Source organism: Morchella importuna, assembly GCF_003444635.1.
Source record: "Morchella importuna strain M04M26 chromosome Unknown Morimp01GS042, whole genome shotgun sequence".
Taxonomy (NCBI): domain Eukaryota; kingdom Fungi; phylum Ascomycota; class Pezizomycetes; order Pezizales; family Morchellaceae; genus Morchella; species Morchella importuna.
Genome location: NW_025763439.1, coordinates 102,308 through 128,844, shown reverse-complemented (window position 1 = coordinate 128,844; position 26,537 = coordinate 102,308). Strand labels below are relative to the sequence as shown.

The 26,537-nt window shown below is 49.9% G+C and overlaps 7 protein-coding genes across 7 annotated transcripts; 4 read left to right on the top strand and 3 right to left on the bottom strand.

The window, feature by feature from the left end:
* Positions 1 to 99: 99 nt before the first annotated feature.
* On the top strand, positions 100 to 687 carry LAJ45_10130 (uncharacterized protein; the record flags this gene model as incomplete). Its single annotated transcript, XM_046119661.1, has 1 exon — positions 100 to 687. One exon carries the CDS (start codon positions 100 to 102, stop codon positions 685 to 687), a length of 588 nt encoding a protein of 195 aa, XP_045967111.1.
* Positions 688 to 1,964: 1,277 nt separating this feature from the next.
* Positions 1,965 to 2,589, bottom strand: LAJ45_10129 (uncharacterized protein; the record flags this gene model as incomplete). The annotated part of the gene is made up of 2 exons (XM_046119660.1): positions 1,965 to 2,441; positions 2,527 to 2,589. The coding sequence occupies 2 exons, from the start codon at positions 2,587 to 2,589 to the stop codon at positions 1,965 to 1,967; spliced, it is 540 nt and encodes a 179-aa protein (XP_045967110.1).
* Positions 2,590 to 4,702: 2,113 nt separating this feature from the next.
* LAJ45_10128 (uncharacterized protein) lies at positions 4,703 to 7,633 on the top strand (the record flags this gene model as incomplete). Its single annotated transcript, XM_046119659.1, has 8 exons — positions 4,703 to 5,142; positions 5,199 to 5,439; positions 5,509 to 5,568; positions 5,806 to 6,078; positions 6,130 to 6,373; positions 6,434 to 7,127; positions 7,181 to 7,503; positions 7,584 to 7,633. The coding sequence occupies 8 exons, from the start codon at positions 4,703 to 4,705 to the stop codon at positions 7,631 to 7,633; spliced, it is 2,325 nt and encodes a 774-aa protein (XP_045967109.1).
* Positions 7,634 to 8,048: 415 nt separating this feature from the next.
* On the top strand, positions 8,049 to 8,894 carry LAJ45_10127 (uncharacterized protein; the record flags this gene model as incomplete). The annotated part of the gene is made up of 2 exons (XM_046119658.1): positions 8,049 to 8,358; positions 8,512 to 8,894. The coding sequence occupies 2 exons, from the start codon at positions 8,049 to 8,051 to the stop codon at positions 8,892 to 8,894; spliced, it is 693 nt and encodes a 230-aa protein (XP_045967108.1).
* Positions 8,895 to 17,382: 8,488 nt separating this feature from the next.
* On the bottom strand, positions 17,383 to 17,691 carry LAJ45_10126 (uncharacterized protein; the record flags this gene model as incomplete). Its single annotated transcript, XM_046119657.1, has 1 exon — positions 17,383 to 17,691. The coding sequence occupies one exon, from the start codon at positions 17,689 to 17,691 to the stop codon at positions 17,383 to 17,385; it is 309 nt and encodes a 102-aa protein (XP_045967107.1).
* A 2,612-nt stretch (positions 17,692 to 20,303) lies between these two features.
* On the top strand, positions 20,304 to 20,789 carry LAJ45_10125 (uncharacterized protein; the record flags this gene model as incomplete). The annotated part of the gene is made up of 1 exon (XM_046119656.1): positions 20,304 to 20,789. One exon carries the CDS (start codon positions 20,304 to 20,306, stop codon positions 20,787 to 20,789), a length of 486 nt encoding a protein of 161 aa, XP_045967106.1.
* A 2,260-nt stretch (positions 20,790 to 23,049) lies between these two features.
* LAJ45_10124 (uncharacterized protein) lies at positions 23,050 to 26,369 on the bottom strand (the record flags this gene model as incomplete). Its single annotated transcript, XM_046119655.1, has 6 exons — positions 23,050 to 24,233; positions 24,304 to 24,737; positions 24,821 to 25,228; positions 25,287 to 25,560; positions 25,653 to 26,024; positions 26,075 to 26,369. 6 exons carry the CDS (start codon positions 26,367 to 26,369, stop codon positions 23,050 to 23,052), a joined length of 2,967 nt encoding a protein of 988 aa, XP_045967105.1.
* Positions 26,370 to 26,537: the final 168 nt, after the last annotated feature.

Sequence of the window (26,537 nt, the reverse complement as noted above, 5' to 3'; positions counted from 1 at the left end):
CAAGCCAGAGACCAACCAACCCCACCACTCTATCCCACACCCCTCTTCCTCCCACAGTCCGCTCCCAGCTACACCATCACCACCATCATCACCATCACAATGAATACCTGCCCCCACCGCCCCGTCTCCCTCGTCGAGCTGCGCAACCTAACGCCCATCCCCTTCCGCCTCTCCCTCGATGCCACCGTCTCGACCTCGCTATCCTCGTTCGACTACCGGCTCTATCGAAAGTCCCATCTCATCATTTCACCTATCCCTTTTAAACTTTCCTTCCAACAACGGACCGAGGTGAAGCCGCCCTCCTCCGGTGACAGCGAATCGGCATTGCGGAATCAGCCGGGATCCAGAGCAGCAACTCCATCTCGCCTGTCGCTCGGTGGTTCCTTACCCCGGATGGAGATCGGCTCTACAGGTCCTCCACCGAAAGCCCTCACTCAGATAACCATTCCAGAACACCAAAACACCCCCGCCTCCGCTAACCCCAGCACTACCACCCCCGCCATCCGCCACGCCCCACTCTTCCCCAGCGGCAGCCCACTCCGCCGCCCCAAACGCAAAGCCCCCACCCACCCCAGCCATCAACTCACGCACCCCCCTCCACCACCACCCACAAGCGCAAACGCCGCCGCCAGAAACGCCGCCGAGGCGCCAAAGCCCGCTCGCCCGCTCCCAGCGACGACAGCATAGACCGGCAAGTCATGACCGCCGCCACCGCAGAAGAGATGGATGCCGCCGCCGAAATGTGGGTGCAGAAGACGATGCGGAAGCTAGGGTATCCGGAGCTACTGACCTCCGGTGATAGCGGGTAGACGCCCATAGGGTATAATAAGCCGTGGCTCTGGGCGGGGGAATTTACTTTTTTTGTTGTGTTGCTATTTCCTTGTGGGACCTCTCATGCTGTTCTTGCTAGTTATCTTTAGTGCGCTTGGTGCGCGGGTGTTGGTATTCTTAGTGTAATACATGATAGACTTGTGTTAAATACCGATCTGATCCACTGCGCCATGACACTCGGGGTTTCTTGGAATACACCGCCGGTCACCGCCTTCCTACCTCCATTAAAACACTCCCGATCACATTCCAATACCATCAACTACACCCACCCCCCACCCTCCGCACCGCAGCAAGCCACCCAAAGCCACCTTTCCACCCCCCACAAACCAGCGCCCACAGAACAAACCTCCGCCCCTGAACACACACCGTCGCTCGACCTCCGAGTTACAAGACATGATTCCCATCCCAGCCGCGGTTTCGGGGGTGTATGTATGGTGACCGGAATGCGGCGTTTTATGTGCGAGCCATGGAGTTTGGATGTTAGGTCTTGATGCTAGGGGAGTCTGGACGCGATGCCCACCCGGCCCTCCCCACCACCGTTGCCCGCCCGTAACACTTCAACCAACCAACCAACCCATTCACTCCCAGCGCCCCCACGCACACTGCCACGCCACCGCCACGCGACCCCCACACTACACCGCCACGCCTCTAACCAGCTCACCTCATCACTACCAGCCTACGCCGCTAGAACTAACCAGGACCTCAACCTCCCACCCAAAAGGCACACTCCAGAAAATCCGGGGTGGGAACGAACGTGGGCTATGATTTCAGCCTGGTATAAATACGGGTGGATTCTCTTTACTTTACATGGGTTTTACTATTCCCGATACCAGCTCTCTACAAGCAGGCTACTGGAATACCAACGTGCGGCTGTTTCCCGATGGGAATAAACATATATACATTGGACCGTATAAAACCAAGTTTTAAGTAATAGGTTCGGTGAAGATGAATTTTATTCTACTATCCGTAGATGAATGATAAGGATACAACTAGGGCTGTTGATTATATCAACAACGTACAAGAACCTACATACATACTCCTAGAAACTTTCCAAACCAGCCATAAAACACACAAAGCCCAGCCCAAAGCGACCCATAACCCGCCGCTCCAACAACAAAAAAATACATCAACAATCACCGCTCCTCACTCGCCACCTCCACTCTACCCCTATCATCCAAATCCACCCCACTCTCCACCCCGGCCCTAGCCCCTGCCACCGCTCCTGCAACCAACCCGCCACGACCTTCCCCCCTCTCCACCCATCTCGGGCTCCCCTTACCCCTCCCCCTCCTTACTGTCACACCACAGCCCAACCCCGACATGCCCACCAAGCCCATCATCCTTACCGGCGGCACCTTCAACTGCCTCACCCGCTCCCCGACGCGGCACCCCGCACCGCCGATGGTAGCGGACGAATCGGCGGCATTTTCAGCGGCGTGATATGGGGCGTGAATCTGTGCAGTGTAGTGTCTGGGAGGCAGCGTGGGGTCGTGGCTGGGAAGAGGTGGCGGCGCTGGGGTGTGGAGGGTGCTGAGGTGGATGGTGCGGAGGCGTGTTGCTTGTTCATTATTTATTTGTGTCTTAGGTTTCTTTGTGTCTTGTTTGTTTTGCTTCTGAGGTGTTTAGATGGTGATATGAGTTTTGAGATGGTATAGGGACGGGGGTGGAGGTGAAGAAGGGCTCTGTGGTACTTACAGGCGATAGGTTCCCCCCGAGAGGGGGGGGGGGGGTGTTATGTGTCCAGAGTGATCTCGCCATGTCGCCGATTATAAGTGGTCGAAAACCTGAAAGCCAGGTATCAAGAATCGCTCCATAACGGTGATTTCGTCAATGTCGACAGCCAGGATCATTATCATGTACTCTGTTCTTCGATTCCCCCTATCTCATGTCGCGTCTGAAAAGCTTGACAGAGAACCTAAGGAAGACATGATGTGATTTTCGATTAAATTGTTAGCTCACAGGAGAACGATAATTAACCTTCTGGGGAACGTACGCTTAACGAACGGTGTCAACGCTCATCCCCGCTTCGATTCGTGATCGGACACTAGAGAGATGTTGGTGAGTATATCTATCGCGCCGCCAGAACGTTTCTTTTGTGATACAGTACGATGCCAGTCGTGAGCGTCAGGCGCGGCATCGCAACGCCCCCCGAACCATCACGGGTACCAGCATAGCAACCACAATTGATCCTTTGGAGAGCTGAATCTTTGTATAGTTGTTAAATAGTAGATAAATAACAATAATTTGACATTTAATATCTTGTGTACCAACCCGCCGTGAAAAGGTTGTGGAAATCTGGTTGCGCCTGACGCTCACGACTGGCATCGTACTGTACATTTGCGCGTTACCGCTCACCACCGCACTGCCGAACCAGAGACACTCCAGCCATACCATCCCTACCTATTCTCACCCACCCCCCTCCAACACACACCACCGAAGGCTCGGTACTGTCTCCAGTCTTAAAATAGGGCGCTCGGCACATTTCATAGTATTGTAGGATTCTCATTATTTCATTACAGTATTTGTCATCGGCCCATGACTCACTCATCGCTCACTTTCCTATTAGTCATTCTACTACTCATATGTCTATTACTCATTGTATTTCTTTTGTACTACCTCTCTTTAGTATGAATACGGGGCATTCCCCCTTAGCTAGAATAATAACACGATCAATTACTTCACTTGTCCTACATAGTTTCTCTATCCAGTCGTCAGTGATATCCCCGCCGCGCATCCCCCTCACTTCACCAGCAAGGATCTTCCCCCGAATGCCTATACCAACCAACCGCAACCCACCCGCGCCCCCACCATCATGCAAAACAATCTATATACCACCGTTTGCCGGGGCGGCAGACTCAGACCCACCAAGAACTATTCCCGACAATGGGAGCGAAAGATGCAAAGATCCCCGGCTGTTTGGGTTTCCATGATGGTTGGATGGCTCACTATTGGGGTGCGTATCTTAGCGCTTTGGGTTGGTAATGATTGCGAATGTAGCGGGCGGGGATGGGCGTTGACGTTAGCTAGTAGTGGAAGGAGCGAGTTGTGTCTTGCTAAGAAACGGCGGATCTCCTCGGCGCTAAGCGGGTCCTTCCCGGCGCTAAGCGGGTCCTTCCCGGCGCTAAGCGGGTCCTTCCCGGCGCTAAGCGGACGAGAGCCGCAGGCGACCTACAAAGCATCGCAATGAAGTAATTGCGGCCAAACACAATATGTAGCTATAAAAGTGGGTGATATTTATGTGCGAAGCACTAGTTTTAATCGTGAGCAGGGCAAATCAGTACCTTGTTACATAGCACTTAGCCAGTTGTCGGATTCCTACGGACTCGAGGTGTCGTACTAGGGTTTAGGGTGCGAACTGCTACCAAGGGCTCTTACAAGCGGGTGCGGCCACAAACAAACCATCACCGGCACGTACCCACAATCCCTAGCCTATTTTCACTGCCCACCGTTGCCTGTACTGCCCGCCCCTATATAAGGGTCCTATTCTGTATTTAGACTAATCAAACAAGTTTACCAGACGAACACCACAGAGGCCTTTCGCTGCCAACCCATACGGAGCCAACGAGGCTTGGCAGCTTGACCTCAAATTTCATGCAGGATGAGCGTCCTCTAGCGAATCACAATAATAAGCCAAATTACCTAGAATTAATAATGTATAGGAATCATATTTAATAGCGCGATTTAGATCGCCGGAGGGACTACTATAATCCTTTTCACTACTATCCCCTATAGTGCATAATCTTTCGATGTGGATTGATTGGAGTACACGTATGTAGTGAAGGCTGAGCTGACCCCGCACTCTGCTGATCACCAACTCCCGGAAAAAACTCAAACAACTATCTATATCTAAGTGACTCTTCATCAGTCGACGATGGCCCTGCAGAAGCGCCGTGGTTCATTCCTCGATAACACACTTGAAATCAGCAAAAAACAAAAGATCGGGGAAGATAAAGGCAAACAGACAGTCGGAAGGCCTTACGCAACCACATTTCGCATCTCGGATATCGATATCAAATTGTCCAAGGATGATGTGTTGCGGCACGTGAAAGAACGATTTTTGACCGATAATGATGAATCAATTCAAATTAAAGGGTCGTCGCTTGCGCCTTCGCCGGTGGATCAGGATAGATATCAGGTCGCGACTGTAACATTCGACAAGGTGCCATCTGCGCTAGTTGATTGCTTAGGGTCCCAAATACCAAATCCTTTCCAAATACCCCTGGGAAATCATCGATCGACAACATTCATTGAGTCTGCGTTCATTGGGTTGACACCCCTAAATGATAATAGCAACGTGAATTTCGATGTTGAGTAAGTGGTCCCATAAAAACCTAATATATCCTTAACTAAGATATGTGTCAATTTAGCTTAATATTTGTTACGGGGCTGGCGGGCCATGCATTTGGATCATGGAAAGCAACCAATTCTTATATAATGTGGATTAGAGATTTCTTGGAGGGAGACATTGAGCACCGCCAAGCACCTCGAGTTCGCATCCTCACTTATGGATATGATTCCCCACTACTGTGCAACACCTCCACAGCCGGCATCACAGAGTTTGCGCAAGGTCTACTAGAATCTGTGACGAATGCTCGCCGGTTGTCTGATGTATGCTCTAACCTGTGGCGTTTCCCAATGTTATGGAAAGTGAGTCTCTAATAGAACTGGCAACTATAGCAACAGGAACGTCCAATTGTGTTTGTTGCGCATAGCCTTGGAGGTATTGTGGTCAAAAAGGTAATCTCTATTTCATTACACGTTATAAATGCCCGGGTTCGCATACCTATGGCCAATCAAACCCGCCACTTCCAGAACATCCCTCGTCAACACATATGACATTTCTGTGGACCCCTACCATTAGAAAAGCTCCCATTTTATGTTGTCGCCCCGTATGATTATGTCTTAATCTTTGAACATCCTATTTATCGCAAATTGATTATACTTCGACAACTGAGACTCACGCTATTAATCTAGGCTCTGGTTAGGGCGTCAAGGGGTACAGACCATCATAGAAAGGTACTTCGGGCCACATATGCATTGATTTGTCTGGGCGTGCCAAACCGAGGCATGAGGAACGACGAATTAAAAAAAATGGTAAAGGGACAGCCAAACGAGAGGTTGATATCGGACCTGGGAATGAGATCAGAGACTCTACAACAATTGCACGATGCCTTTTCTAGAATATTCTCCGTCACAGACTCCAATGTTATCTCCGTCTACGAGACACAACTATCAAACACTGTTCAGGTAAGGCCTGCCCAGTACTACGTAATTTATATTCCTGACGTTTAGAACTAGATGAATGAATCTGGTCAATGGAACAGGGGCGGCGCACCTAGCTTGATGGTACCAAGAGAATCAGCGACAAGGTCAGCTCATACGGAGGCATCCCGCGATCAGCTGCCGAGGAATGTGGACCATTCTGCTCTGGCAAAGTTCAGCTATAGAGATGAAGATTACCAAAATCTTCGTGGAAGAATATTCGACTGTGTGGATAAATCAGTCAGGACGATCCGAACTCGATTTCTGAGCGACACGCAAGGTAAGAAGCATTTAAATCTGGTACAAGCTATTCGCAACCTTAACTGTTTATTTCGCGCAGAATGCCCCCGCCTCGGTTCCGCATCCACCAAGCTTTATCAACTACCCTTTGAGCTGGTCTTTTCGAGAAATTCGAACTTTACGGGGGGGGAGGATCCGCTAGTCAATATTCATGAAAGAATCATGCACGGAGGATTTAAGGAAGTAATACTCTCTGGCCTCGGGGGCGTTGGTAAAACCAACATTGCGTTGGAATATGCATATAGATACCAGCAATGCTTCACATCTGTTTTCTGGGTAAATGGATCAAGCGAAGAGACAATACTTGATGGTTTCAGAAGCATCGCGGGTCGATTGATAGATCACTATGCACGACATTCGATAGATGCTACACCGAACTATAACCGCATTGCACTGGACCTCAGCCTCAATGGCCTAGTTGATGAGAATGGGCGGCTCTCGCTAGGAAATGAAAGTAAAAATCTTATAATAGCTTCAGTGAAGCAGTGGCTTAGCCAACAGGGCAACCGGGAATGGCTTCTGGTACTCGATAACGTCGATGACCTGGAGAGCTTCAATATAGACTCCTTTATACCAACATGCGACCATGGTGCGGTCATCATCACGACGAGTAGGAGGCGGCCTGAATGGCTGAGTAAGTCGGTTGAACTGACCGAAATGGATTCGGGGGATGCAGTGCATCTACTCCTAAGGATTGCTCGACTCAATGAAAGAGAACCAGAAAATGACGGAAAGTAGTCAATCCCAGTTGGTTTGATATTTCGTTAACGTGGGAGCATATAGAGAGAGAAGCGGCAGCGGAACTTACCAAGAAGCTTGGGAATCTACCGCTTGCGCTCGTACAGGCTGGAGCCTACATCAGCGCTAATCGAATAACCCTTCGTTCCTATATCAATACTTTTGATGCGCATTTCAAATTGGCTTTCAGTGACTTACCACATGGAAGTAGCTATACGCAGCATGACAAAACCGTCTTTACCACATGGCAAACATCCTTCGATGCTATCAAGCGTACATCAAGTGATGCTTCTGATCTTTTGATTGTTTGCTCATTTCTTTCCAATGAGGACATATGGGAGTTTATGCTTCAGCATGGAAAACAGATAGATGGTATACATTAGTCCTTATTCTGTTTTTTCCCTCTAAGAAGACCTCCAATCTTACAAACCTTTAATTGAGAATTATAACAGCTCTGCACGGGTACATTTCCAAGTTCACTGACACGACTGATAGAGATTAAACTAAGAGGATCTCTTCAACTTTTATTCTCGTATTCCTTGGCACAACGCAAAGAAACTAGTGACAGCTTCTACATACATCCACTCGTTCACTTGTGGGGGCATGAGCGCCTGAACACGGAAGAGAAAAAAAAAAACGTGAAAAGAGCTGTGTTGATACTTCGAAATGCTGTTGAACACACGGGCATGGATAGGTATACTCAATGGCATCATCAATATAGAATGATGACGCATTTGGAAGTTGTCAGGGTGCATATGGAGAGATATAGGGTCCTCGAAATGTTAGATCAGAAAGATATCAATTTTCTCACAGATGTAGAGCGGATAAGTGAAATATATCGTAAGAAAGGACATTATGAAAAGGAGGCCAGTATCCTGATGGGGATCTTGCGGGCGTGAAATAGGCTTAGGCCTGTAATGGATATTGATACAGTCGATACGATGGGCCTTTTGGGCGGAGCCTATCGCAGACTTGGTCGGTGGAACGAGGCGGAGGGACTAGAGCTGCAGGTCCTGGAGAGACTACGAGAGCTTCTGGGAGACGCGCATCCAGATACTATCCAGGCAATGGCTAATTTAGCTGTAACCTATTCGAAGCTCGGTCGGTGGAACGAGGCGGAGGGACTAAAGCTGCAGGTCCTGGAGAGACGACGAGAGCTTCTGGGAGACGCGCATCCAGATACCATCCAGGCAATGGCTAATTTAGCTGTGACCTATTCGAATCTCGGTCGGTGGAACGAGGCGGAGGGACTAGAGCTGCAGGTCCTGGAGAGACGACGAGAGCTTCTGGGAGACGCGCATCCAGATACTATCCAGGCAATGGCTAACTTAGCTGCGACTTAACGGGATCTCGGTCGGTGGAACGAGGCGGAGGGACTAGAGCTGGAGGCCCTGGAGAGACTGCGCAAGCTGCTAGGGGAACTCCATCCGGACACTCTTCGTGCAATCTCCAATCTGGGCTCCACCACTCACATTTTAGGTCGGTATACAGATGCGGAGAGCTTGTTCCGTGTTGCCTTCGAAGGGCAGAAAAAGGTGCTCGGTAGTAAACATCCAAATACTGTCAACACAGCTCGGCACCTGTCGGTTACGTACGCGTCACTTGGAAAACATAAGGAAACCGCCGATCTAAAGCGAGAGTACGGGTCCTGGGACAGTGAAGCAGACGAATCCGCGAACGGGACCTCGGAGAGTGAAACAGACGAATCCATGGCCGAGGTAGCGATTGTGGAAAATAGTTACGCCGAGCATTCTCTAACATAATTCCTTGTATGTGTGCTCATCACCCTTCCTAACTCCGCAACTAATGGATTAAGAGTGAGAAACCTTGAGGATATACGGGGTGGTAAAGGAATACTTGAGCGGTATTGATAGTTCCGTGTTGGGTGTTACGGGCGGTTTGATCTTGGATAGTTTCTTTTTATTAGGTTCATGCTACGACTCAGGCGGGCATATTTTTGGTCCGTGGAATTGGGAGCATTTATTACACACGAATAGGATTATGTATTCCCAATACGGGATATTTTACGAGCCCGTTCGTCAGCCGGAACCTGCACAGGTGTTGGTGTAACAGCGCCATGCGGAATTTAGAGTAGATCCTTTCTCTGTCATCTCCATGTGATAACATCGAAAACCCATACTGCTCACTATCCCCTCCGTCATACCCGTCCATTCCCTAGTAGACCCCATTGAAACGAACTAGATGGCACGTGTCTGCAGATTCCTCCCCCCTAGTTCCTTCATTATATGCATCCTTACGGGTGACAAGATTACACCAACGCCCCTCACCCTCCCGTCTACCACCATTACCGCTCACAATGTGCATAATAAACAAAGAGAATCACAAAGCCATAAACCAAATATTGTTTCGCGTTCGTCCTCATGTCCGCGCGCAGTCCATACACCTCTCTACGCCCGCCCCATCCTAATCTCATCTCTCTCTCCTTTCCTCGTATTTGAGATTGATCCGGTGATCTCTTCCGATCTAATATCGAAACACACACCACCGATGTTGAACTGCGCATTGAAAACCAGCGGCATCGTACGCGTGGCCCGAATATGATCTTGTCCAAAAACGGAGACCGGTGATAACCAGGGATGGTTTTCTTCAAAAGACATAATCGTATGCCGCTGATGTGGGGCACTCCCGGTATTACGCGACGTCGAGGCGCATATCATCGCTTCTCCCCCCTGTCGTTAGATTAAGCTTCGCACAAGAGGTGGCAAAGTGCAGACGATAGTCCTGGTGGGGGAACCGCGGGCTTGGCGCCGAGGTCGAGTGATACTTTTTTTTTTTTTTTTTTTTTTTTAAATCATGTAGTTTTAATTGATTCTAGGTACAAAACTCTGCATGCAGTCATAGACTATGGCATAAAAATACCTCTCCCCGACTTTAGAGAACCAAATTTCACAACCCCAGATAAACAAAGGAAAATAATGAAAGGAAACAAAGAACGTTGACATGCTGGCTGGCTGACTGCAAGGAAAAACGACGCTTTGGCGGTCCATATCCGACATAAGAAAGTTTCCTGCTGGTTTCAAATAACCTGTTGCCCCTTAAGGGTCTTTTGTGGGTGCGGGATACCACAATTCTGAGTTGGGTTTCGCGGCGGCTAGCTGGTGGAGGGAGGGGAGCTGAGTGTGCTTGACACCTCAGTTCCGGACAAGAGGGGGGAGATGTGTTCCTTTCTGGGGAAGTTCGTTTTGGTGGTGGTGATGAAGGCTCCTAGAGCTAGTGAGTTGGTGCGGTCGTTCCAGATTTCTTCAAGGGTTTTGATCCCTGGGAGGAGTTGGGTGCGTTGGGTTGCCTTTGCTCGGCAGAAGAGGATGGCGTGTTCCGTGGTTTCAGGGCCTTCGCCGCATCTGTCGCATTTATCGGAGAGGTGGAGGTTGAGCCAGGATTTGTGGCCTCTGAGGTAGCTTTTTTGGGCTCTCATTTGATGGATTCGAGTAGCTGTGAATTTGTGTAGGTCCATGAAGGGTTCAGGGCTTGAGGTAAGGGGGAAAGTGTAGTAGGGGGGTGTTGGAAAGTCGTGTGCCCAATTGTCTAGCATTTGTTACTTTGCTAGTTTTGGGAGGAGCTTGTGGTCTGTTCCTCTTGTGACTGGGTGTTGAAGGAGGGAGCAGAGATGTTCGATGGGGAGGTAGGCCACACCCTTCGTTGCCGTTGAGTTCCACTTTTTGGGTGGGTTGGGGCGGCCACGGAGGAGGCGTGTGTGAGAGGGGACCCTGTCGGGGGTCAGGGTGGGGAAGGAGGGGGGTCGAGTGATACTTTATGTACAGATGTAATAGTATCCTTGGCGCCAAGCCGTTCCGACCGACTAGTATCTCCGTGCGATCTAAGGAGAGCGCACGTTGGATACGTATGATAGAAGAGATAGGCGGTGGGTTTGGTATATGCAGCTTTAAATCATCAACAGCCCTACGCGCTCTCCTCAAGCCCAGGCCCCCTTCCAGCAATCTCCTCTTTTGCCTAGTGGCTTAGCTCTTCCGGTGGTCGACAAATAAGGGGCTATCGGGGGATTTCCTCACCGGCCGCATGCTATCCCGAGCATGGATGGTTGTTCTTTTGTTTTGCCGGAATGTTCACCACCCCTGAGCCGGCTGGGGAATAAGTCTTCATGGCGTTGCTACGATCAGTGGACAATGCTTTCTTTACACCATCATCCCTCCTCCTCTCAAGAGGGAAAACAAACTCCTACTTATGTATAAATTGAGCACTACCAGCGTACTCTCCAACCTATTCCCGGACAACAGCGGGTTCGATAGAATGATGAACTACTTACTGCAGTGATTGCCTTCCAAGCGAGAAATCAGATAAAGACGGCATACTATACATGGGTGTTAGACCGCTGCGGACGACCGGTCCTATCTAGCGGTCGACGACCGGGATATGTAGGGCTCACGAATGCCGCTCTGGCATCATCTCTACAGCTGGTGGCTACTTTGACACATGCGCAACTGCGGTGAAGGAAAACCGAGGTATATTAGTTCACCATTGCCGGAGACGGGCGGGATACAGTGCAATATAGCCCATGCATAATTATAACTTCAATCCGATGTGGCCGGGGGCCGGGCACATTAGATTTCGTCCCCGGGCTTCGAGGGCGGAAATCAGGTTATTGAATCCATGAGATCTGTCTTAGCTTTGTCAACCAATGACCCGTTATCCCATGTTAAACTATTCTGAGAACAAGCGGTTAGCCCTGTCTTGTCCGGAGGATGGCGATATTTTTTGGAGCAGATCACAATACCATATGTCAAGGCGACACCCTCATTGGCAATACGACAATAGTGTTTTGATATACGCCTCTGCCTGATAACCACGCGATTGATCGAAGCCAAGGCGCCCGCGCGTGCTGTTATATTTCACCGTTCCAACACCCCATCGCAACCCAGTTATATCCCATAACACAACCTTAGCTCATATATACTAGTTGATTGATTGGTAGTTCATCGTGTATGCATTTTTAGTCCACTCAATTATCATTCCGGTGCCTATTGGCGCGTATGCTCCCATAGCCCGCCACATGGAAAGTAAGTTGGCCAAGGCGCGGGAGTGTCTTACGCTCGGGCACCTTGCTGTCTCTCCGTAAGGCCCAGCGGTGGTAGTGATATATCCTGTTTGGAATTGCTTCGAAAGCACCGTTGTGGAGAATAGATCTTGTCGGCGGCAAAGGGGCCGGTGTTACGAGGTCAATGAGAGAGCTACCACCTCAGTTGGGTCTCGCATTATGATAATAGCCAGTAATCATAATGCGAGACCCATCGCTGCTGGTGCGGGTGGCCGATAGGTTAGTTAGTCGTTTTCTGGCTCGGTCCAGTCCTCACTTTGGAGGTGTCGGGAGTAAACTGCACAGTTATCAGTGCGGATTCCGGGGCCATATTTTAAGGAGGTATCATACCGCATCAAATTCAAACCGTGGATGATAGAAACTTTTATTATAACGCCCCACAGGGAAGACAAGCGGCGCTCTCAAGACCAAAAGGCACAGAACGTCAGCCGTAGTGCTGATAGGCCCTGCTGATGAAATACAACCCATCACCCCCGCTGGTGGAGACTGAGAAGATCTCCGCCGGATGATACAACCACCTATGCTTCGTCGCTATGGATAGATTGGACGCACCGACTATGCTCGGGTCATCGCCAGCAGTCGGAGATAGAACTGGTTACTGGTCCGCTCTCTCCCGCTCTCTGGCCGTGAGATCGCCGGTATCCCGGTTTCTTGGCCTAGGTTATTGATCACATGCAATTGGAGGAAGACTGCGACAACGCCGAAGTACCCACCCTTTTTGCCGGGGGTATAATAGTGCCCAATAACTAGGAGCTATCCATCCTAACGAAGCCTATCGGTCATGAGTGAATGAATCCTGTGGCTTTGTCAGCATCCTCTTCCTATACGATAGATGCAATGCGAAGAATCATACATCAAACGCCGTTGGACTAACTCCGGTGCTGTTGTCGACTGAACATGTGGTTGGTTGAACGAACGAGACCGAAAGATCCCGCAAGCTCGCCGCATGATGTCGCATGAACAACACGCGGAGATCCCCGCTGCCAAGACCCCCACAGATCTTGCGGGCCGCATTGGTTGGCGTGAGATAAGCGATGATCAGCTGCAGGGGTCCTGTCCACTCGCTTATCTCCCGACCGTCACTGTTCCTGCCAAGCGCCAAGTGTGACGGCTAGTCTGTGCGCCGCTGGGATGTCCACACCCAACTCGTTGATTCCTTCACATTACATCGCGACAACATGCTCTGCCGCCCCTAAAACACAAAACCGTACTGGAATTATCGAAAGGTTATGAGCCACCCTCTCTACCTCTAAGTTTTGCATGCGACCTTCTCTCGGGGTCCAATCGGAGGATTCTGGCTTAATCCTGTTTGAATGTTCAATCACTTGTCGCATTTACAATCTCCTCCCGGGCCCGAGACATAGCAAAATACCGCATGTATCGCGCCATCACCCTGCGCGACCTATTTCAACGGCTTCCGGGTCCATGGCGGCGGCGGCGGCGGCGGCGGCGGCGGTGGAAAAAGATATTGTTGTTTCAAAGTCCGAAGATACAATAGCGGTGGTTAGATGACTATGGGAAACATCGTCGCGGGGAGGTGTCTTCGGGTGCATGTTCAGAGACGCGGTGTGGGTGTGGTTTCTACCGACTTCGCGAGTTAGCTATAGGTATAAGACGACACGGGAGACGACAGACGCGACTGATTATCGAGAAACCTGTCATCATCCCGACTCCCTATAGTTACATAACGATCCACTATTCCTAAAAGTATGTAGATAACCTGAGAATTACCGCTTCGGGCCCGGTATCAAAACACAACAAACCAAGACCTTCGACACCGTTGAACCGGAAATTCACTATTCACACCAACACCCCACCTTCCAGCAGGGTTAACAGTTCCAAGTTCAGGGCTATATAAAAGACATCTATCTCCCATCATTACGCAGCAGATACTCTCTGCTCACCGCGCATTCCCCTTCCAAATATTTCAGATACCGAGTGATCCGCCATGACGCATCCCCGCTTCCATACCTGCGTTTACGGAGAAAACTATCCATAGCAAGATGAACTACCTTTATCCACAATCCCGTCGTTCTCCTTAGGTAAGCGGTAGATGGGAAGTAACTTTAGAAACAAAAGCCGATATCCCTGGTAACGTTTCAAACAGATATGGCGGCACTTCACCTCTAAACACCGCACGAAAAAGACATGCAATGTAGCGCGCGCAACGGGGGTTTAGTATCCGAATCCCCTGCATTAGGGGTGTGGTTCACATGGGGGGTTAACAGAAGATAGAAACCAAAACAAACCGCCCCGACCCCGTCAGTATCGCGGTTCCGCCGCAGCATAGAGAAGAAAAACATCGCGCCGGGTCAACCACCGAACCCACCATCTTCCACCCCCCGGGTATCCCAACACACACTACCCCCCCCCCTCCCCCTGTCCACCACCGTGCACTCAACCTACTCTGCCCGGCAGCCACTTCCATCACCAGACAGCCCCCCCACCACAGCACTGAGAATCACAATGATAGTTTTTGCGGCAGCGAAGAAACCCGGTGGGCTGGCATGCCTTCGCTATGGAGTCGCCCGCTATTTAGGGGAATGCATTCGCGGTAGTAGAGAAGCCCCGGTGAAACAGGGGGAGGAGAGGGCATAGATGGTACGTCGCCGACTGGTTGGCCGCCTTGTTGGTCGTTTGAGGGATGGAGTTTTGAGTTTGATTTTTAACGCAGGGGGCGATAGTGCATACAAGATCTGCTTCCGGGTATGGGTGTAGATACCATGCCACGCAGGGCGGTAGTGGAGCATCGGGAAGTATGTTTGGCAGGTGGGGACTGCGCGGAAGTGTCGTTGCCGGAGAGCAAGCCGCGCAGCGCAAACATGGTAGCGTCTGGAACATTAACTTTCTGACCACTCTTGGTGGCTTCTGCTCTTTGATCCCGGTGCTGAGGGCTTGATTGACGGATATCAGGGTAGAATAAAGTCTAATACACACGCCGGAAGCGAAAGAAACCTTTATCTGTCGCACTACTGAATTGGAATCCGACACAACTCCCGATCCCGCACCTACATGAGATAACGGAGTGACCGTAACAAATGTCCTAGCAGCAGAATTCCCTAGCTCAAGAGTCGAACTGCACAACCTCATTCCCGGGATAAATCTAATCCGGATGCCAAGCAGAGGGTGCAATGAACCAGGGGTACATCACAAGGTATCACTCGCTCACAGTTTACCCAATCAAGATGGATAGCATTTGTTGTTTGTGAGGCCTGGGTACACCCACCGTTAGTTCTATCAGACTGCACACTCAGGATGCTCCCAGGTTGCCTCGGTTATCTACGAAGATACTAGTTCGTGATGCTGCACCAGACACTAAGCGCGGTCGATTTTCTGCGATGAATTGCAATTACTTGCTTGCTCCCCTGGGCCAAAATAAGAAACAGCACAGGATTTATGCCATACATTCAGAAGGTTATCTACTACCTTTCTACAGTTTAGTACCCGGATATGTGATGTTTATCCTAAATACCGGCCTAGGTGTTGTTTAAATTAAATAGGTGATTTTTGTACCATAGGGAGAACAGATTTACTTTCCCGGCCTGGTCCCGGACGAAACCTGACGAGAGAAAATGTATGTAGAGAACTGTAGTAGTTGTGTATGTTTTACTGCGAGTAGCTAAAGGGGAGTGGTCCCATATTTATGCCCAAGGAAAACTGATACAAAAGCATAAAGAACCAGATCTACGACAAACACTCTGGCCAACAGAAATGACTCACAGTCGGCATGATGACCAATATAGCAATGCACCCCCCGTTTCCTATGGGCACGTACTATCTCAAGACCCACGTCTCCCAAAGCGTCACATCCTTTGACACCGTCGACATGCGTACACACAGCATCACCCACGGGCTTTCCACCTGCTTTTTCTTTTTCATCACCGAACTTGGCAGGTGTACTCGCCGGCCCCAGACCCGGGATGGCGGTTCAGGCACCCGCCGCGATAGCGGCGAGGTCGAGGGTTGTGGTGGGAGTGCTTGTTTAGCTGCGGAACAGAGGTGGCGATTCCCGGTGTGTATAGGAATAGAGATAGCGGCTGCGGGAGTGCAAGGGACGGACTGAGGCGGAGGAGGAGGAAGGGAGTGAGGAGGAGAGTTAGGGTGAGGTGGTGCTGGTGCATTGGTTGGTTACGAGGTGCTGGGAGTGGGGCGTTGGGTATCTCTGTTGATATGATATTGGAAGAGTGAGGGTGTGGACTGAGTGGAGGAGTAGCTATAGGACCTGTTGGTGAGCAGCTTGTGCTGTAGGTGCTGCAGCGCTGTGTTATATAGTGCAAGAAGGTTTAAGCTGGGCAGGTGTGCCTGAGCGAAGAGTGGAGTATGGATGCTCTCAAATAGCAGGGTGGTGGATCAGTGGGAACTCTACTCGCAGCCGCGGGACGGGATGGAGGTTTCAAGTTGGGGCATCATCATACATGGAGGCCGGATCAATACCAAAACGAAATTATCAAATCATCATCTTGACGTCCTTAGATAACCCTATCGGGCGACAAGACGACGCTACAATGCCTATTACAGTCCAGATAGTGACTCATACCACACTACCTACGAAACCCACCCGAGATCAAGCTTACTGACGTTCCTGGTAGCACAACTCAATGAAACCTAATCTACTCAATCAGGCTTCCAAAAACACCCCCACATATCACCCGCTGGGGCGGTGGAACAACGGGAAGCATATCTGGCAGTTGAAAGAGCGGGAGTGTGAGGGTATATGTAAGACATCACACCAAACTTAAAGATCCTTACCACGCATAGTGGCCATCATGCAGAGAACGGGGGGGAGGGGGCTTTCTACCGACACCCGACGGATATCAACGGTTAGCCATTATGGCCAACTGGGGGGATTTCAGATCTCATCCGTTCCGGCAACGCGGTACAGGCGATGTTTCATTATTTCATACCACCAGGTACTTGCAGGTATCTACATCCCCGTCTGCACAATCTACTAGCTCTGCAACACTGACTTACGGACAGGGGGTAATGAAGGTCACATTGTATTCTAGTCCAGCTAGCTACAGCAATCTCTCTCCCTCCTGGCCTGTATCTCCCGCTCGTACCATACAACCACATGATCCCCGACGCCCCGGAGTACCTCTCGCCACCTGTTGACAGGGCCTTCAGAGTTTGACATCCCCCCCGCCCCTCCATATCGACTCAGCAACCTACCCACCCACTTATGCAGCAGAGCCCAACGCCGTCTCGCCCGCCACCGCGCCGCTCTCGAGCCGCATGTCTGCATCGGTTCCGACTTCAGGTGTCATACCGACCGCAGCGCCGGCAAAGGGCTTGGGGAGGACGGGAGAAATGATCTTGGTGGGGTTGGGGATAAGGATCGTAGGTATGGGGATGAGGTCTGTGGGGTTCGGGAGGATGCTGGGGACTCCTATGAGACTGCTTGGGAAAAGGTCTGTGGCGAGGGTGGGGGTGGTGATGGCTAAGACAAGCAGGAGCAGCGGGAGGAGCGGGTGGGGACGGCAATGCATGGTGCGGAAGTGCGTTTTGGGATATCTGGGCTTGTGTGTTGGGGCTTGGGGGCTGGAGCAGTAGCTGCTGAGCTTTCGTCAAGTGGGTGAAGAATGGGAGGACTCTGGTGGCGGGGAGTGGCTTTTAAATCTGCCGAAGCTGTGGTACAATCAAGGGGTATGTAGCTGGGTGAGTTTCATTCAGACACGGAACACTAACTTTTACAAATCAACTGCGGGGTACTGAATCCTCGGGAAGTATATCTTACATGATGTTACAGCTGTGTGGAGGGCGTCAAGCCACGGGACTTCACCACCGCTTGCTACTACTGCCGTTCTCTAGATATATGGGGGCCGTCGCACCCATACCACAGTAGCCTTTTACCAAACGGATTGCGGCATACCACTATCAACGGTGGGGGATGGCAGGTCTCACAGAGTCCATCCGCGCCTATGATATCACGGACGTCATTCCGGGTGGTATGTACAGTACGATGCCAGTCATGAGTGTCAGGCGCAACCAGATTTCCACAACCTTTTCACGGCGGGTTGGTACACAAGATATTAAATGTCAAATCATTGCTATTTATCTAATATTTAACAACTATACAAAAATTCAGCTCTCCAAAGGATCAATTGTGGTTGCTGTGTTGGTACCCGTGATGGTTCGGGGGGCCTTGTGACGCCGCGCCTGACGCTCACGACTGGCATCGTACTGTACATATTTGTTACCTCCGCCCGCTGCCTGCCTGCCTGACTCCCCCGCACCTGCCTGCCTACCCACGTGCCCGATGGCCTACCCCCTCACCTGCCTGCTCACCTGCCTACTTATTGGGAGCTTAATTGACGTTGATTTCGTGCACCGTTAGTCTTCGATTTGAGCGTAGATTTGAGCGTAGATTTGATGCTGATTTAGGTGTCAACTTGGTGCAATTAGTCGACGTTTGGTATCGTTTTGGGCGTCAATCTAGGTGTCAATTTGGGCGTCGATTTGCTGCTATTGAGCAGTCTGTAGCGGTGTCAGTACAGGCATCAAAATACAGGTAGGTAAATACGTATCCAGGCATCGCTACAGGTAGGAGGTAGGCGTCGATGCAGGTAGCAGGTAGGTGTTGAGGTAGGCATCGCTGCAGGTAGGAGGTAGGTGTCGAGGTAGGTGTTGATGCAGGTAGGTAGTAGGTGTCGAGGTAGGTGTCGAGGTAGACATCGAGAGGAAGGAGGCAGGTAGGCAGGTAGGTAAGCAGGTGGGGATCCTCGAGATGTTAAATCTGACGTCATTTGCTAGCGAGGTCAGGGCTAGCGCCAGGTCTTAGGCAGATTCGCCACGGTGGGTCACGTTTTGGGAAGCAGTGGGACGTCAAGAGACGAGGTGTCATATTTGGGAGGCCTACTAGGCGTTAAAAGGCGAGTGGTCGCATTTTGTATGCTTACTAGGCGCTAAAAGACAACGTGTCACATTTTGGTAGCAGCGGGACAAGGTTTTTTGAGCGACAGACGAGGTTTTGGGCGCGGAAGACGAATTTGGACATCTGAGCGCACGGATTCGTCCAGTCTAAATCCATTTGTTGCTGATGCTGACTAATAAAACTCCTCGTAACCCAATGTGTTACCCAATCCATCCATGAGGGATACCATCCTCCCTACCATACAAGTTGAAGAAACGTCTGCAGGTAGGTTCCAAGCTCTAACAGTCCAACTTTTCCCAACAAATCGAACATTCCCAACCCCTCCCCCAGATCCAAATCAAACCCCTTCCTTTGACATTAGTAACACCTTCCAGAAACTATCCCTAGAAGAACTACTTGTGGCACCGAACCGCTACCCCAAGCAGTCAGGAACCGGCATGGACGGCTTCCTATATACGTTCATTCAAGCAGTTATTAAGTCAAATCACCTACTAATCCAGAATATATTCTTCACTATTTTAAAACATTTAACACACCCAAACAGATGAGGGGCTGTCAGATGCATCCAGATACCAACGCTAGGAAAGCTGGACTACGTTTCAGCATGGTACTAGAGAAAAATGTTGCATACAGACTCTACAGCCTGGTGCAATCCATGAACACTTTCCTAAAACCTGTTCAGAGGGCGACACTCGATTTCTGCTATTAACACACTTCTCCACACCATAATCCCAATACAACAAAATCTTCGTATAAAAAGGTCAGAGGTGTCACGCCTGACAAACCAGCAATCCTAACAAGCAACATACAAGGGGCATTAAACCGTGTTCAAACCACGTGAATAAAGCTCATAAGATTAATGGGTTGCTTGTTAGAACGCAAGGCTTACCAACAAGAATAGGGCTATACAGCAGTCAATGAAAAGAGTTGGCATTCAGGAGAACATCAGAGAGAAAATGCAAAGGAGTAAGGGCTACAAATTCAGTTAAACTCGGAGGTAATTTCAGATCTTATAGTGAGAAACATGTATCAACCGCAGTTGTTCATAAGTTCTAACCGTGTATACAGATTGGATTGATTTCCCAACATAGCTTACCATTTACATTCTGAACCCGGAGCCAACCCCACGACACCGCTCCATACTTCTGAATGGAGGCAGTAACATACCTCCCAACCTCATGGACTATGATACAGGCATGCGAACTACGAGCATTTACTAAACAGAAAATGAAAATCATAGTGTCCTTACAACACGCTCAATCCAAAATCCGTTTTACTTTAGGCGGTTCAAGTGGGACATCACCAAATAACCAGACGCTACTTGGTATTATTGCTAACTTTACCGACGAAGATAGGGTGCTACGGGAGTCAGTTTACAGACTAAAGGGTATTAAGGTATCAAATATGGATCAGAATATGGCACACATTATTGGTACTATTATCGAGGATTACAGTATCAAATCACAGTTCGGATATGGTATGATGGACTATGCATCCAACAATGATACACCGTTTCAACATCTTCGTTCGTTCCTACAAGAAGCCAGAATGCAACTGAACCATGAACAGTGCCGACTCCGTTATAAAGGACACATAATTAACTTTAGTGTCAACGATTTTCTATTTGGCTCTGGTAGCGATATGGTGGAGGATGGGATATTTACTAAAAGACCGCTGAAGGCATTGATAACTGTCGTAAGGAAAGGCCATTAGGCAAAGCGAATAACATCGTCAAGAAGATATGTACTGATCTCGTACAGAAACAATAGTAAAAAATGGAATCCGTGGTATTCTCTCCTTATATCAATGTTATGCTCAGCAGTTCGGGTAGTGATTGATCTTTACATCTATGAACATGTACCATAGGAGTATCGATTATCAAAACCTGAGTGGGATATACCACTGATGATTCAAAGGTACACTTGCCACTGAAGGACATAATGCGACACTCGGGAAGGTACTGCCTGTAATTGATTTTTTGATGTCTCATTACAACAATGCATAACTCACGCATAATGTTGTATTCGCTATTATGGTCCTCAATGGAAAAGCCAAATTCAACAAATATTGTCTTTTTTTGTTTAATTGATTAATTGCTCGCAACATTATAGTTATGGCAATGACTTCTGCACTACCCTATCTCATCCACCGTCGCTTACGTAGTATTTAGACAAATGAAAAAGAATCGCATAAATACTCTTGAAGTACTCCTCGTCTCTAGCGTCCTTCAAAGTTCCCCGCCCATATCCAGTTCTCTTCTTTCCTCTTCCACGATCTAGTCCTGTCTGTTTCTCTCATATCTCCAAATTATAAACTGCTTCTATATCTTCGTCACTGCTTCAATACCGCTGGCCTTCCAGAGGAGTTTGATGGCTGAACTGCCAGTGTGTTCATTGTAGTTCGCCCGGGTCTCCGCCGTTGCGTCGCGTTCAGTAAGTATGTGGGTTACACTTTGTTCGCCTTTACCGCATTTGCATTCGGACTATGTTTTTTCCCTAATCTTTTCAGAACTTAACAAATATTATATCTTCGCAAAATCATCACCACCTTATATTACTGCCGTGGTTCTCAATCCCAAATTCAAGTCGCATTACTTTGAAGAGCGGTGGAGTGAAGCAGATGTAAAGCAAGCAAGGGAGATATTGGAGTCATTTTGGATAGCCAAATACAAGGCTTTGGGTCCTTCCTCACTAACACAACTGGAACGGGCTCGAAATGAAGAACAGCCACAAGCAGATGATTTTGAATCATGGATGACTGTTGGTACTAGTGCAAATGCCAACGGCGATTCAGTTGAGACGGACGAGCTCACTCAATATGGTAGCACATCACCCGAACTAGCAATTGCAGACTCCAGGTTATAGTGGATGGATATCCGGGTGCGCCAGCATTATCCTAGTCTGAGCAAGATGGCTATTGATACTCATTCAATTCCGGCGATTTCTGCTGAACCAGAGTGGTTATTCTCGTCCGTAAAGCTTACCATTGGAACACTCTAGAACCGTTTTGGTACTGAAACCATTGAAGCACAAGAATACCTGAAGTCGTGGGATCGGGCAACAGGCTTGTAATGTATCAATTAGGAAGATGGTGACTGGAATAGGCTTCGCCATATCTCTGTTAAGAAATCTAATACTTCTGTCCGATTGTAAATACTCTACGCTTTCTATTTTATCTCATACTCTTGTCTTTGAGAACTATATGTCAGTCATGTTTAAATATCATTAGTCACGGGCCATAGACCCTTTCAGTTTACTTGGTTAAACCAGTACAAACCGTGCACTTATCTAGTTGGTACAGTCGGTACAGTTTATTCTTACAGTACGACGCCAGTCGTGAGGGTCAGGCGCAACCAGATTTCCACAACCTTTTCACGGTGGGTTGGTACACAAGATATTAAATGTCAAATCATTGTTATTTATCTAATATTTAACAACTATACAGCTCTCCAAAGGATCAATTGTGGTTGCTGTGCTGGTACCCGTGATGGTTCTGGGGGCGTTGCGACGCCGCGCCTGACCCTCACGACTGGCATCGTACTGTACATATTGAGCAGTTGGTATGGTTCCGTCCCAAATATAAACCGGTTCGTACCATTCGAAACCCTGGTGATCATTTGGCCAAATCCGCGTCTTGCTCAACGGACCAGAACACTCGTTTCCCAACATTTAAAACATAGGGTATTGCAGTACATATCCAAGTGCAGTACACAGTAGACTCCCCCACACGCATAACAGAATTTAAATCTAGAAAGGATAAACGCAAAGGAATGCAGATATTGCACGTGTTGATTCTAGCTAAGGCGGCACAACCCCGTATTTATACTAAAGAAAGGTAGTACAGAAATATAATGAAAGTTATAGACGTATGAATAATAGACTCAGCTCTTGGTGGCCCTGAGTAACCCCCTTTCCTGGGGCCAAGGATCCGAGCCCTTGCAAGCTTGCTTTGGGCAGGGTCATCAATCAACGGATCATCGTTCTTGAGGTCCTCCCTTCCCCTCATTGGTAACCTTTGGAGGGTTTGATCTCAGTCGAAGCAGTCTGGTGAAAAGCCGATCCCTTTCACTATCGCTTGGGGAAGGCCTTTCAGTCGACGCATGATCGTTGCCGAGGTATTTCCCCCCCTCAGCGGTAACCGTTTCAGGGCGTTGACTCGGTGGGATTGATCTGGTGACCCTCTGGGGCATCGTGTTGGCAGAAGTAAACCTCGTGGGGTCAGGACGATCCCGTTCCCGTTTTCGCTCAGTAACCGTTAGAGGGTCTGGAACCAGTCCACGAAACCTCCTCACGGCCTTGAAGGTCCCCCTCAAAATAAGCCATCGAGACCACGCAAGCCTCTGTCGCGCGGAAAACGATAGTCTACGAAACATGAGTAAGGCCTTGATGGTCATCGTCAGAATACCCAATCGATGCCTCGCAAGCCTGCCTCGGTGCTGCGCTTCAGCAAGCATAAATAGTGGAGACGTCGCAAGCCTGCTTCGGCGCTGCTCGACAGCAAGCAATGGTCTAAGAAACTTCATGACGGCCTTGAAGGTCCCTGTCAGGATAAGCAATCGATGCCTCGCAAGCCTGCGTCGGCGCTGCTCGTCAGCAAGCAATGGTCTAAGAAACTTCATGACGGCCTTGAAGGTCCCTGTCAGGATAAGCAATCGATGCCTCGCAAGCCTGCGTCGGCGCTGCTCGTCAGCAAGCAGTGGTCTAAGAAACTTCATGACGGCCTTGAAGGTCCCTGTCAGAATCAGCAATCGATGCCTCGCAAGCCTGCTTCGGCGCTGCTTCTCAGCAAGCAGTGGTCTAAGAAACTTCATGACGGCCTTGAAGGTCCCTGTCAGAATAAGCAATCGATGCCTCGCAAGCCTGCTTCGGCGCTGCTCGTCAGCAAGCAGTGGTCTAAGAAACTTCATGACGGCCTTGAAGGTCCCCGCGAGAATAAGCAATCGATGCCTCGCAAGCCTGCTTCGGCGCTGCTTCTCAGCAAGCAGTGGTTTAAGAAACTTCATGACGGCCTTGAAGGTCCCCGTCAGAATAAGCCATCGAGACTTCGCAAGCCTGCTTCGACGTTGCTCTTCAGTATCCAATAATGCATGCTCCCCTCCAGCAAGCCCAGATGGTGTAGGAGCAGCTAGAGGTTCGACACTGTGGTACCAAGGCTCGACTACAAGGTTTTCTTTGTCAATTGACGGATGGTCACAGCATGGGAAAACCCGGTCCGAAGGATCACTCACCATCGGTCTCGGCCTGCGTCCTTAAGGCCCACTCACTTGTGGACACGGTATGTACCGCGCTATTCACCGCAAGATACTGTCCCAGCACGCTTTTGTCCCCCCCAATGCTTCTCGCCCCGTCTGTACTTCCTGACTCTGAGCCATTTCCGTATTCTTCTTCCTCATACTCACGGTAAGCCGGCGGCAGCGCGAACAAGCGTATGTCCTCCATGTGGTGCGCGACATGGCTGTAAAACCTTCCAGTGTTTCCATCGAAGTTCTTCGCGCAGAACGGACACTCCCTTGTCGTAAACGCCTCGCCGCCTTCTCGTGGGCTCCGTATGCAGGCCATATCATGCGCGACCCAGGCCTTCTTTGAGCTATAGAACCTGCCCGAGCTGGAACACCGGGTGCGAATACACATGTATGGCGACAGGTCGGCAAAGACATGTTTTCTGGACATTTCGGCGCCAGTCGCGATGACGAGTCAGGCTTGGACACTGCAGGCGGGGAATGTCAGGGAAAGATGGGACCATACCTCCACGTGTGGCCTTGGGTAGTGGGGCGTTGATTCAATCCGCAAAATGTGCATTCGAAACCGGTCCCGTATCGTGAATGTTCGGGGACCCGGGGAAGGAGGCGTCTCTTGCCTGGTTCCGACGACACTGAGCAGATGGTTGAGTGCGTCAAGCCGGAGACGGAAGGGGGTGGGGCAAGGAACGTGTAGGCGTGGGGGACCGTAGGCTGGGGAATGATAATAGCTGGCAGTGGGTCCGGAGTGTGGATTGAGACTGGTGGGAGGCTGTGAGGAGCGGAGCTACCGAGTCCGGAGTCTTTGAACGTGGTGGCGACACCTGCCGTTGGTAAATCTTTCATTCCTTCCAGCATATCCTGGGCTGTTTGAATGTGCATCTCAGACTCCTCGAGCACGGGGGGCAGATGGGCACTGTCAAGAAGAAATAGTAAGTGCTGTTGATTAATATATGCACTGGGGGCGCACTAACCTTTGTCCGACATTCTCGAATACCAACTTCTCCTCTTTCAGCTCCTCCTTCTGCTCTTCCTTCTTCTCCTCCCTCTCCTTCCCCCTATCCTCGTCCAGCCTCACCAACCTGTCGTAACAGTCCACATTCCCCTTTGAAAACCCTTCAATATCCAGCTGTTCAATTGCGTGAGGGAATCTGTCCCGGATATATTGCTGGTATATCTCCCAGTGCTTACCCATCACATCGCTCGGGGTGCTGGTTTCTCTTCCCAAAAAGCCTTCTCCAAGGCCTCCTGATCCTCCATGTCACCACTGATGGATGAGGAGCACCATCTGTCCGACGACGCCTGCCTCTCCAGAGATCCGGTCATAGCGGCCGACTCACCCTCCGCTAAGGCACCCCCTCCCACCATTGTGAGTGGATATTCAAATCCGAGTCCTTCCGGTATCTCCTGCCCCTTTCCAAAAGGAGAAGTCTCTGGGGAGGTGGTGTGTTCGCTAGGTTGTGGAGCATTTGTCCTAGTTATGGGTCGTTCCATGTGACTTACCCCCGTCGTCTCATCCTCCTTCATCTCCTCCATGACTTTGTCAAGGGTAGATAGTACGTCAAAAAGCGCATCGATACACTCGCGCAGCTCCCCAATGGCAGCATCCTGTGTTTTCCACTCACGTTTCAATTTGCTGTCCAACTGTGGATACGCCTTAGCCACCTCGCTGAGGGATAGCCGCAGGAGCGTGCGGGTGTAGTCGTTGCCAACTGTAGATGATGTCAGCACTGCTCGCCAATGTCACAGAGCGCGATCATACCTTTCCGGAGGCAGTCATCAAGGAGACAACTAGCAAATGACGCCAGGAGTAGGACTATAGGCTCCTTAAGGTATATAGCGTCCTCCAGCACTTCCTCCAGTATATTACCATCCGCTGGGGGTGTATTGTCGAAGGCGCGCGTCCACAGACGGAAGCGCCCAAACTCGTGACAAAGCGGTGTTCGGTAGTCATTTTTAATGCTTTTGCCGGAGAGTTTGGAAAGCTCGCGGATGTGGGTGGTGCATGCGGTGATGAGGCCACTAGCAATAATGGGAGGTGTTTCCGGGGAAGACATATTCGCGAATACACAGCGTGACAGGAGGCAGACAGTTGGGAGGTGACGATGTGACTCTTTCAAGATTTGACAAACTTAATCAGATGAAGCAACAGATTCAATGAGATTGATGGGATTGACGATGATTTTAAGGAAAACCTTGGTGTGGGGAAAGTTTCAAGCGACCTT